The sequence below is a fragment of the Tupaia chinensis genome, unplaced genomic scaffold, assembly GCF_000334495.1.
Source record: "Tupaia chinensis unplaced genomic scaffold, TupChi_1.0 Scaffold000348_1, whole genome shotgun sequence".
Classification (NCBI taxonomy): Eukaryota; Metazoa; Chordata; class Mammalia; order Scandentia; family Tupaiidae; genus Tupaia; species Tupaia belangeri.
In genome coordinates this window covers 340,939-353,443 of record NW_006159842.1, presented here as the reverse complement: position 1 = coordinate 353,443, position 12,505 = coordinate 340,939, and the positions used below count along the sequence as shown (strand labels likewise).

Sequence of the window (12,505 nt, the reverse complement as noted above, 5' to 3'; positions counted from 1 at the left end):
CCTGGAGCGGGTGTCTTGCTTTCTCACTTTCCCTGTCTCTCATTCTGTCTCTGTTTCTCTCTGGTCAAATTAAAATAATAATAATCATGATGAATAAAATTATATGAATAATTCTTTAAAAAATGAAATAAAATAATAAAGTGCGGGGCTCCCACATGGCCAACTGCAATGTAAGTCCTGAACCTGGTGGCTTGCTTTTTCACTTTCCCTTTCTCTCTCTCTCTCAGGTCCAATTTAAAAAATAATAACAAATAAAACAAATAATTCTTTAAAAAGAATAAATATGCTGGACACGTGTATGTCCCCAGTCCCAATAGGGTGGAAAATGGGAGCAGAGGTTGCAACGTGACCATATCCCATTGGGGTGCTTTCTCCCTCTCGCTATCTCTGATGAGCACATGTGCCCCCTGGCAATTAGGAAAACAGGTAAAATAGCCATAAACGTAGAGCTTCTTCTAGGATAACAGTTAGCTGAGATGCTGCGAGTGGAGCGCGCCACAGCTCCTGGTGGTACATGTGCTCACTGGGTGTGACCAGCTACTACTATTAGGCCGCTATTACTTCACTAGACGGTGCTATCGCTCTGGCTCTAATCCTGGCCTTTCTCCTAAACCCAGATGGCCCAGGAGACATGACCTCGACGTCGCTGAAATGCAGCTCTTCTTCCCAGGCCAGTTGTCCCACCCAGACAGTCCCTCTGCATTCCCAGCTTGGTGGGAAATGGAGACACCTGTGCCTCTGCCCTCCACGCCTAGGCTTGGAAAGCTTCCTGGAACTGGAGGCTCTCAATCAGGGACCAGGTTGGGGGAAGCAGGGTACCCCAGACCTGGGCATCTCTGGTACCAAACCCTGCAGTCCTTTCCCCTCCAGGTTCCTAGTACTCTGCTCTTCCCAGCTGTGGCTGGAAGGGCCCCAGCAGTGACTAGAGACAAGACAACGTGTCATTTCCTGCTGGGACACTTAATGCCAATGCGAGGCCCACTTAAGCTTCTCTCCTGCTGCAGTGGCCAGGAATGTTCCAGAAGGGTGCCCTGAGGCTGAGACAATGCTGATGCGAAGCAGAGCCCCTGCCCAGTCCCAACCGCAATGGGTCCGCCTTGGGAGGAAGGAGGAAACCGTGTGGCTCTGAACCAAGGTGCTCTTGGCCAGGGTCAGACGGCATCCCGCCCCAGGGAGCTCCAGAGAGGGAAAGCATCCAAGATGGAGCAGAGGGAGCAGAGCGGGGTGTGCTGATGGGCTGTCCCCACTGTCCTGAGCACTCCTTGGTGCCACTGCTTCTTTTGGAGTCTCTGAGGGACCTCGTCTGGGGAGGGGGAGGTCCTTTGATCTCCAGCACACCCTGGTGGCCTCAATTGCCCCTCAACTGCCTCCCTGATAACGGTCCCATGGGACAGGGCTGCGGCTACATGCTTCACCAGAGCGTGGACAGTGCCCAGAACACCAGGGACGCTCAGTGATGGTGAAGGGCCGTGCAGTGACATTGCTGAAGGGATGCACGTGCATACCTGGAGGGGACCAGCTGCACCGTACACTTTCAGAGATTAGGACAAGGCCCAGCCTGTGCCCGTGGGGCTCTCCTTCCAGAAGGCCAGCTGTCCTGAGTGACAGAGCCCTGATGGCCCTGGGGAAACTCACCCACGTAATAGGAAAGGGTGCGCTTGAGCCGGTCGAAGACGAACCAGCGCTTCTTCCAGGATTTGATCTTGCCGCCCATCTTGACCAAGTAGCCACGGCAGACCTGGTGGGAAGCGGGAGTGAGGGAGGCCAAGCAGTGGCCCTAAAAGCTTTCTTCCTGAGCACCCTGGCTAGGTGCCCGCCATCGCCTACGCCCGCATGGGGGCTGTCTGTCCCAGGCCTCCCCTGGGCTCAGGGTCCCCTGCCAGCACCAGGCCACACTCCCACACCTTGCTGCTGAGCACCACGTGCAGGCAGGTGTCAACGCCATGGCCAGATGACTCGATGTGGGTTTTCAGGTCAAAGTCTTCCTTCCGGATCGGCAGGTAGCGGGTCAAGGGTCGCGCCTAGGAGGAGGGACAGGGGCAGCAGTCTCTTTTTTTCCCGTCATCAACTGAGTACTTCAGCCCTGAACCCCAACAGCCCGCCACTGCCCCCTCCCTGGCCCCAGGACTGTCCCCTGATTTCCCAGACTGGGACCAGTGGAGGGCTGTCGTGCCCATGCCAACTCTGCCAGATGGAATGCTAAATGGCTCTGTGTCTTGGTTTCCCCAGCTGTGATCAAGACGCAACCCACTTATCCTGTCCCCACCCCGCCTCTCCCCTGGGGGCTGCAGAGAGTAAAGCAAGAGGCCAGACAGAAGCACGCTCGGGGAAGAGGTGTGATGAGGAGCTGGTCTGCGAGGGCCAGACAGTGGCTAGGGGTCAGGGGCAACACTGGGTGAGGCTGGCCACATGGCTTGGTTTGTATCCACAGACCTTCCTGGGCACACCAGGCACATGTGTACAACACATGATTTGGGCCTGGCCGAGGCCAGGGGTGAATCACGGTATTGAGACTCTGGTGTTGGGGGTGCTGGCTTGTTCTCTGTCTCTCTCTTTTGCTCATGGAAGGAATAAACAGAAAAATTGAAAAAAAATTGTAAAAAGAAAGAAATCTGGTCTCTGATTTCTTGTGGACCTTCTTCAGGTTACGCCCTCTCCCTAGGCCTCAGTTTCCCTGTCGTAAAGCAAGGACTTTCACACAGCTCATCACTAACGGTCTACCCCACCTCTACGACCTCAGTCATGTGGAATATCTTTTTTTTTTTTTTTTAGAGTTTTTTTTTTTTTGCTATAGGGCGCATGTGCTCGCCAGACAGAGAGAGACAGAGAGACAGAAAGCGAGAAATCACCCCCCAGGGGGGATGGCCACACCGCAATCCCTTCTCCTCTCGGGATCCTGGGCACACACACGTGCCCGGTGTAAGTTTAAGCCACCGGGTCCGGGACTCGAACCGCGGTCGACTACGTGGGAGTCCAGCAATATAGCCATTACGCTAACCGCTAGTCCCATGTGGAATATCTTCTACTCTTCCCTTCCCAGAAGAACATTAATTTGGAAAAAAGGAAACGCAAATTATATTTAAAAATAAAAAAGAGTCAGCTGGTAGTGTAGAGGTTAAGGCATCTGGAAACCACATGGCTGTAAGCATGGTTCAAGTCCTGGTCCTAGCAGCTTGAAAAGTGCACCGGATATGTTGTGTGTGTGTGTGTGTGTGTGTGTGTGTGCACACACGTCCAAAATCCCTAGAAGAGAATGGAGGAGAAGGAATTGCAGTGTGGCCATGCCTCTGAGGAGGGATTTCTCACTTTCCCTCTCTCTCTCTGTCTCTGGCAAGCACATGTGCCCCATAGATATTTTTTGTCCTAAAGAATTATTTATTTTAAATTTTATTTATTCATTCATTGATTTTAATGTGACCAGAGAGAGAGAGAAAGTGAGAAAGTAAGCCATCTTACTTTCTGGGACTCAAACCATGGTCGCCCATGTGGGAGCATCCAATGCCTTAACCACCGGTCCCGCAATTTTTTTTTTTTTAAGAGAGATTTTTGCTATAGGATGTGTGAACTCACTGGAGAGATGGAAAGCAAGAAACCATCACCCCAGGAGAGATGGCTACACCAAAATCCCTCCTCCTCCATTAACCTCTCAGAATTTTGGGCATGCATGCACATACACCTGGTGTGAGTTTTAAGCTGCTAGGTCCAGAATTCAAACCATAGTTGCCTATGTGAGAGTCTAGCAACGTAACCACTATACTATCTGTTGGTCCTGTGTGAGTGCTTTAATTTTCAAAAAAAATTGCTATAGGAGGACCAACAGATGGCATAATGGTTATAATGCTGAATTCCCACATAGTCAACTGTGGTTCAAGTCCCAGACCTGGTGGCTTAAAACTCATGCTGGGGGCTGGCTGGTGGCGTGGTGATAGCCGACCACAGTTAAGAGTTCTGGACCCGGTAGCTTGCTTTCTCACTTTCTCTCTCTCACTTTGCTCCTCTCTGGTCAAATTAAAATAAATAAATAAATAAATAAATAAATAAAGTTAAAATAATTCTTAAAATAAATAAATAAATAAGAAATAAATAAGAACTCACCCTGGGCGTATGCACATGCGTACCCAAGATCCTGAGAGGAGAATGGAGGAGAAGGGATTGCGGCATGGCCATCCCCCCTGGGGAGTGATTTCTCACTTCCTGTCTCTCTGTCTCACTGGTGAGCTCGTGCACCCTATAGCAAAAAAGAAATCTCTCTTAAAACACACACACACACAGAACTTCCAGGTGGTCCCCCAAATATAGATTAAGTCTATCTCCATCCCACACCAGACACTAGTGGTCCCTCCAGTGATGTCTGAACCCCAGGATAGGCCAGAGGAGAGTGTCCAGAGTAGTAACTGGTAGGGACAGGAAAGGGAAGCCAGATATTTGCTGAGCACTTGAACCAGAGGTGAAAAACTAGTTTCGGGTGGCATGGTGGTTAAGGGTGCTAGACTCCCACATGGCCAACCATGTTTCAAATCTCAGACCTAGTGGCTTGCTTTCTCACTTCCTCACTCTTTCTCTTTCACTCTCTCCCTCTTTGGTCAAATTAAAATAAAGTTAAATAAAAAACAATTCTTTAAAAAAAGAAAAAAGAAAATCACAGTTTCAGATTATTTCTGAATCCCCAGTGGCCCCTGTCCGCTGTTGGTCACCACACCGCGTGTACTGCTGCTGGCTGTTGGGGCAGGCCTCAGAGGACTCCTACCCTGAGGAGGCCTATGGGGACTCAATCAGAAGGGACAGCCCATCTGCGTCCTGCAACCTTTCACGGGTTCAGGACTTGGGACCAGAGACAGGGGTAGATTTCCCTGCCCGACCCGAGTTCTCCTCTGCCTTCACGTGATGAGCTCATCCCTGTGCATGGGGAAGGGCGGGGCTAGACTTTGAGCGAGGATGGCCTTCTGTCTGAAGGAGAAGCTAGCACAACTCTCTCTCTGAGACGTAAACCAGAAGTCAGAGTGAATTCGCCTGCTGATATAGGGACTGGAGCTGAAAGGTCCTCAGGATGAGGCCACATGCAGGAGGGGCAGCAGGGGAGTGGTGGGAGGGTACAGCCCAGACTCAGTAGATAGACACGAGGCGAAGGGTCCTCTTGGTGCCCATCTCCAGAAGGCCGGCCACTGTCTCACAGTGCACCCGCCCCAACACACACACACACGCGCACACACACACACACACACACACACACACACTGGCTTGAGCAAGCCCCGGGGGTCCTAGTGTTTTGGGGCCAATGTATCCCAGAGCAGAGCAGGCTTTAGAGACCAGCAGAGCCACCCAAGGATGCCCCTACTCTTCCATAGCCCTTCCCCTAAGCCAACCCCCGACCACACCACCTACTCACCTGCGAAAACTGTTTCTCCCGCATCTTGACCTCCTTCTCCACCAGCTGCTGCCTCCGGGCACTCTCACTCAGAAGCCTCCGTTCCACCTGCTCCCGCCTCCGCCGCTCCTCCTCCAGGGCCTGCCGCCGCAGTTCCACCTCCCGTTCCTGCTCCCAAAGCCAGCACTCAGTGCCCTCTGCCCCAGGACGGTGCCCCTCAGGCCTGGGGAAAGCTGCAGGGGCACCTCTGTGGTGGCCAGGCAGTGGAGGTATCATCATCCATCCTCCAAGTCCACGTCCTCCAAGAGCCGGCTGGTTAAGGATCAAGACTTGAAAGGCTGGCTGCCTGGCTTTGAACCTGGTGCTGCCTCCACTCAGGGCTCCATGACCCTGACAGGATCATTCCAACTCTGTAAGCCTCAGTGTCTCATCTGTATAATGGGGTTGGTTAAGCATGTCTACATGGGCCAGTCCCATAGCACAGTGATTAGAAGCTGTGTAGAGGGAACCAGGTTCTACATGGCCAACTCGGGTTCGAGTCCTAGTTTCACCCCCTTCATGCTGGGCATCTGCATACCCAGGATTCTGACAGGATGGAGAACTGGGAAAAAAGACTGCAGCATGACCAGGCCCCATTGAGGGGTACTGTCTCTGTCTTTGTCTGTCTCATGTATGTGCATGTATCCACTGGCATTTTTTTTTTTTAATTTAAAAAATTATGGAGCTGGCAGGTGGCATGGTGGTTAAGACATTGGACTTGTGCCTGGCAGCTTGCTTTCTCCCTCTCCCTCTCTCTCTCTTGGTTCAAATAGAAGAATAATAGTAACATTAAATTAAATAAGTAATTCTTTTTAAAAAATAAATAAAATGTAAATTTAAAAAATGTTAAAGAATGCATACTCCTGGGATTGCAGTGAAAATGAGATGGGGTTATGTACATAAATGCCCACCACTGATTCTGTAAGAGAGCAGCTCTCGGTGAATAAATGGGGCTCTTTACCTGAACTCCTAGGACACAGATGGCCCAAACAACTTTTCTTGACAGCTAATATACTCAGTAAGTAGTCCTTCTCCAGCCCTAACTTAAGGACCTTCAGAACCCCACATTAGAAACATTCGTTGAAGTTTACAGGGGGAAGTGTGACTGGAAAGTAAGGTCCCAATTGAACTTATAAAACCATCACCAAAAGATTTTAAAAGTGATTAAAGGCTGGACCAGCAATTGGCACAATGGCTATGTCACTGGACTCCCACATAGTTGACCGCGGTTTGAGTCCCGGACACAGTGGCTTAAACTCACCCCGGGTGCATGTGCATACGTGCCCAAGAGCCTAAGAGGAGAATGGAGAAGAGATTGCAGCGTGGCCATCCCCCCTGGGGGTGATTTCTCTCTTTCTGTCTCTCTGACAAGAGCACATGACCTATAGCAAAACAAACAAACAAACAAACAAACAAAAAACCTCCCCCCAAAAAACAGGTTATATTAAAGGAAATCATAAAATAAAGAGCATGTCAGTTTTATTTTACTTTTTTTTTTTTTTAAAGATTTTTACTATAGTGTGTACACTTGCCAGAGGGAGATAGTGAGAGGAAAAGTGAGAAATCACCCCCCAGAGGATGGCCATGCCGCAATCCCTTCTCCTCCATTCTCCTTTCGGGATCTTGGGCATGCACGCACAAGTGCGTGGCATGTGTTTTAAGCAGCCGAGTACAGGACTCGAACCATGGTTGACTATGTGGGAACCCTAAGTTTTTTTCTTTTTAAGAATTACTTCATTTAACTTTATTTATTTACTCATACATTTGACCAGAGAGGGACACAGCAAGAAAGAGAGAGAAAGCAAGTTGCCAGGTCCAGGACTCAGACCATGGTGGGCCATGTGGAGCCCAGCACTCTTAACCACAATGCCACCTGCTAGCCCCCCAAAAAACTAATTTTAAACACTTTCTGCACCAAGGGAACAGTGCAGGCTATGGGGGTAGAAGGGGGTGGGTGGAACACAGGCCCCGGCAGGTGAAGGGGAGCCCTGCCTCCACCGCCTTCTACCCTACAGCCAGGTCAGCTCACCCGGGACTCCATGAGCCGGCTCTTCTCTGCGTGAGCCTCTTTCAGCATCTTCTCCATCTCCTCGATCTTCCCCACGTCCAGACCACTCGCACTGTGGGTGGAAGAGAGGAGGTCTGTCAAGGGGCAGGAGGTCTGGCAGAGGCAGTGGGCCCTGGTGCAGGCGTACCTGGATGTGTCAGGAGAGCAGGCCGAGGCGGCCCCGGTGGAGATGCTGGTCTCCATGCTGTCGGAGCTCTCCAGGCTCAGCGTGTCGTAGGCATGCTCCGCCTCCTCCCCGCGCTCCCGGCCAGCAGGCAGGTGGTGCAGGATAGAGTGGTGCAGGAGTGGAGGGAAGGCCGAGGGGCCCCCAGGGAAGGGCGCCGGCCCGTGCAGCGCGTCCCACTGGCACTGCGCCTCTGCAGCCGCCTTCTGCTTCAGCTCTGCCAGGCGCCGCCGCTGCTCCTCGATCACCTGCTGTCCTGCAGGAGGAACAGGAGTCACAGGGGCTCCCTGCCCACCCAGGCTGGGGCACTGGCAGCATGGCAGAGGGAGGAGGTGAGCAGAGGTGGGCAACCCCCCAGCGCCAGGCCAGCATCCCTGCCAGTGCTCTGGCGCCTGCACCACCGGCCAGCATCCTTCCACATCCTAAGCCCACAGGGCCGCTGAACCTGCCCTGGTGGCACCCTGGCAGTGAGGTGGGAGCTGGCTCCAGCCCACAGCCAGAGCCTAAGCAGGTGGGAGGGAGGGACACATGCACCCACTGCCTTCTGGGGAGGGAGGAGAAGGGACAGCAGAAGCCCCATGAGCGCCAGCGTGCTGAGGCAAAGCCCCCTGCAAGGCAGAAGCCAGAACAAGAGCAGGGAGGGAGGCAGGCCAGGAGGGGAGGAGCATAGCTGAGAGCAGGGGAGGGTGACCGGGAGGGGAGGCTGTCAGACACTCAACTCCACTTGGCCTGGGAGCTGCCTGCAGGCAGTGGGGCCTGGACAGACAGATCATGCGGCTGCCCACCAGGGGCTGCCCGGTCAAAGCTACGGCCTCAGTGGCCAAGGCTCTACCTGCTGGGTCGTCAGCTGGGAGGGGCTCCGCCGGGAGCGACGGCGGGGCGGGAAGCACCTCGGCTGCCGTGGGCAGAGGGTATGGTAGAGAGACACAGAGGGGAGGAGAGGAGAGAGGCACAGACATGGGCTTTCAAAACAACCAGAAGGTGTACAAACGGGGACTGCAGGGCTTCCAGAGCCAGGATCTCAGGGAACACTTCCAAGCTCATCGAACCAGACAGGGCAGGTCTAGCCCTCTGTGGGTTAACAGGCGTTTCCTTTATTTGCTTGGCTCCGGGGAAAGTAGACAGGACACCCCCCAGGTCCCCAGGCCCATCCTATAATCTGTGTGTGTGTGTGTGTGTGTGTGTGTGTGTGTGTGTATGCGTGTGTGTGTGTATGCGTGTGTGTGATAGAGCATGTGTGCTCGCCAGAGAGACAGAAAGCAGGAAGTCACTTCCCGGGGAGATGGCCACACTACAATGCCTTCTCCTCCATTCTTCTCTCGGGATTTTGGGCGCACACACACACGTGCGCAGCATGTTTCAAGCTGCCGGGTCCGGGACTCCAACCGGGGTCAACCACGTGGGAGTCCAGCACCTACATCACTACACCACTTGCTGCCCCCCCCAATCCTAGAATGGTTTGATGAACATCCAGGAAGCTTTGGGTATCTAATCTAAATGGTTTCTGCACTTGCCTAGGTCCCGATTAAAGGAAAAAAGTTTTGAGAAAGGTAGGGCAGGTGACACGGCTACCTGGGGTCCCCAGAAGAGCCAGCAGGCAGGCGATGCAGACACTCACCCTTCTGCTGCAAGGCCAGCTGGCGCTTGGCCTCGATGTCCTGCAGTGTGGCCGCCAGGTTGCGAGGAAGGCTGCCTGTGCCATTCTGGGTAAGGAGAGTGCCCTGCCGATGGAAAGGGACACTAGAACGGGGTGCTCAGGAGGCCCCAAGCCCACCACCAGGGCTTTCATGGGCAGCCTTGGCTGTCCCCAGCATGATGTCTCCATCCCCCCCACCACACATGCTGCCCCACCCACAGTCCTCAGACCTTTGGGGAGGGGCTGCGGCCCAGGGTGGCCACGCTGAGCTGAGAGGAGGAGGAGGAGGAGCCAGAGGAGGATGGGAGGAGGCCACTGCGGGTCTGGGGCAGGGGGCTGGTGGCCTCGCCATCCATCTTGGAGCGGTAAACCTGGAGGAGGAGACAGTGCCTGGTGATCTCAGGTCCCCCGTGGCTGCCACCTGTCACCTAGGCCAGCTGTGATCTGAGGTGCTACCCGGGCACAGGCCCCTGAGGCTTCTGGCTCTGGCTGACAACAGGACAACACATCCTAGGCAGCCCTGTGTGGGTGTCAAGCCTCCTTCCCAGGCCTTCCCTGGCCCAATCTGGTTCTGAGAAAGGACCCGCGAAGCAACCCACACAGGAAGTTAACGTGATTAGAGCTGGGCAGGAGACCCTCCAAGGGCCAGCTTCCTTCTGCTCCCAGTTCTGCCATGGGCAGGCTGTGTGGCCTTGCATCACACACCTTCCTGCTCTAGGCCTCGGCGCCTTATCTGTCAAAGGAAGGGGCCTCGTGGCATTGATGCGCAGTAACTGGAGCCCTGGAAGCCGAGAACCTGACTCCCAGCCAAGCTTTGTCCTAGCTGTGCAGCCCCAGGAAGATCCCTTACCTCCTCTGACATCTACCTATGAAATGACACTTAATGTCCACCTCCCTTTTTTATTTTTTTAAGAGGTTTTTGCTACAGGGCGCATGTGCTCACCAGAGAGGTAGAGACAGACAGAGAGACAGAAAGCGAGAAAGCACCCCCCAGGGGGGATGGCCATGCCGCAATCCCTTCTCCTCCATTCTCCTCTCAGGATCTTGGGCACGCACGCACACACGCCTGAAGTGATTTTTAACCCACCGGGTCCAGGACTTGAACCACAGTCAAATACATGGGAGTCCAGCGACATAGCCGTTACACCAACTGCTGGTCCCAACATCATCTCCCTAAGGCCTATGGTGATGATTACATGAAACAAAACATGCAAAAGTCTGATCAGCTGGTACCCTGGGAGATATGACCAAATGCCTCCCAGGAAGAGCAGGAAGTTTTGGCAGAGGTCCCGTTCTTAGAGGTGCAGAGCCTCCCCCAGGTATGAGTCTAGAATGATGGGTCCTGGACGCTGGAGCAGGTCTGGGGGCAGAACTTGGGGAGGAGACCGCCCACACGCCCTTCCCACCCCATGGGCAGCAGCTGGCTTCTGAAGGCGACTCTGCAGAGGCTCAGGTGTATCCCCAGGACCCTCTTCAGAGTCTTTGTCCCCTTCTTTTCTCCAAGTGTCACCGCTGTGGAGACCAGGAGCATGAAACACTGGCAATCTGCCAGGACAACCTATTTCAGCTGTAACAGGCCCAAGAGCATATCACACCCCCAAGCTGGGTGGAAGCTCTAAGGCTGGAGGCCACTGAGGACAGAGCAGACCCACAGCCCAGTCCAGCGCCAAAGGAGCCAACCCATCCACTGGACAGTCAGTCACCCGCCCTTGGACTCAGGAGGCTGGCCTTCCAGTGCCCCAAGTGCCAGGATGGCTGCCCTGGATGGAGTCTCACCACCTTGTCCCGCCCTTGGCTGGGCTGACCCCCACCCCTGGTGGTGTGTGTGGCTAATGGGTGGGCAGGAGGTCCATGAGCAGATAGGTACAACTGGGCAGAAGGGACACAGAAGTGGGGGTTACCTGCAGCTGGCGGGCAGCTTTGGCGGGCAGAGGCGGGGGGGAGGAGCGAGGGGAAGCGGCAGGGCCGGTCCCCAGCCCGGCCATCAGTTCCTGGTTCCACTGCTCTAAGTCTACAGCAGGGAGCAGCAGCTTCTCCATCTGGAGGGGGCATGAGGAGGGGCCGGGACGGAGAGGAAGGCAGGAGGCAGGAGCAGGGAGGAGGAGGAAGAAGGGGAAGGACAGCCATGTGGGGAAGTGGGCAGGAAGGTGAGGAAGAAAGGGAAGGAGGGAGACAGGAATGCACAGAGAGAAGGAAGAGGAAAACGGTGAGACAACAGTTGCCCAAGAAAAAGAAACGTGCTAAAGGCAAAAAGAAACGGGGTGCAACCCCCAGACCACAGATAGGTGCTATGCCAGCCACGCCAGCCCGCCAGCACCCACGGGCACAGAGCGCTCCCCTTGGGGACCTAGTGCCACGAGGCCACGGGAGCAAGGGCACGACACACAGACAGCCACGCCAGCCACGGTGGGAGGCGAGAACACACAGACCACCAACCTTGGGCGAAGGCGTGATGGAAGCGGAGGAGGAGGAGGAGGGCAGCGCGGGAGGAAGGCAGGTGGTGGGAACCAGGTCCCGGGAGGCAGAGGCCCAGGGAGGCAAGCCTGGCACAGGGGCTGGGGGCATGGGCGAGGGGCCCCACATCGCCTTTAGCTGCTCGAGCGTCACATACTTGGGGGAAGGCCGCGCAGGAGGGAACACAAGAGGTTAATGGGACTGGATGCCAGAGATGCCCTGCCCACAGGGAGGGGACAGAGCATTAGGCACACAGAGCAGAGGTGTCCTACAGAGCCTGGGAGAGCAGCATCCTCAGCCCTGTTCTAGAGCACCACACCCTGCCCCCGGCAATCCTGAGCCAGAGAAAGCTCCCAAGAAGGGGACCATTCCCGACCCCTCTGTGCCAACTGCCCTTTGCCTTCACTGTCAAATAGACCCCCACCCCCAGTCAGGTCTAAGGGGCAACCCAGGGCCTAGGTGGGCACACTCGGTGGCTGGTACCTCGCTGTCGGGCAGGGGCTGGGCGAGCACCCCTGGGGAGGTGGCAGAAGCATAGGGGTCCAGGCGGGAGCACAGCTGGAGAACCTCTGCCAAGCTCACATACTCCTAGGGTGCCCGTGGGGGGAGGGACAGGCAGAGAGGAGGTTAACGGGATTCAACCAGGTACCCCGACACCCTGCACTCCATGCCAGGCTCAGGGCCATCACACACATCAACACAAACTCTAGAGCAGGGTGGGGCACGCAGGGTGGGGCACTCAGTGGCCCACAGTGGCCACAGTTGATGGAGGGGAGGAGT

General features: G+C 54.9%; 1 protein-coding gene across 8 annotated transcripts in view; it reads right to left on the bottom strand.

Moving 5' to 3' along the window:
• The window catches only part of PHLDB1 (pleckstrin homology like domain family B member 1), a 67,429-nt gene that overhangs the window by 6,082 nt on the left and 48,842 nt on the right, over positions 1-12,505 (bottom strand). For 5 of the 8 annotated variants that reach the window (XM_027773362.1, XM_014589256.2, XM_006152281.3 and 2 more), the window contains 8 exons: positions 11,173-11,310; positions 9,502-9,642; positions 9,254-9,356; positions 7,600-7,891; positions 7,434-7,524; positions 5,387-5,533; positions 1,905-2,021; positions 1,636-1,738 (listed from right to left, as the gene is read on the bottom strand). In XM_027773362.1, the coding sequence (XP_027629163.1) occupies positions 1,636-1,738; positions 1,905-2,021; positions 5,387-5,533; positions 7,434-7,524; positions 7,600-7,891; positions 9,254-9,356; positions 9,502-9,642; positions 11,173-11,310 (1,132 nt within the window). The remainder of the gene's footprint in view (positions 1-1,635; positions 1,739-1,904; positions 2,022-5,386; positions 5,534-7,433; positions 7,525-7,599; positions 7,892-9,253; positions 9,357-9,501; positions 9,643-11,172; positions 11,311-12,505) is intronic. The other 3 variants (XM_006152286.3, XM_006152287.3, XM_006152288.3) reach the window with 2 other exon arrangements.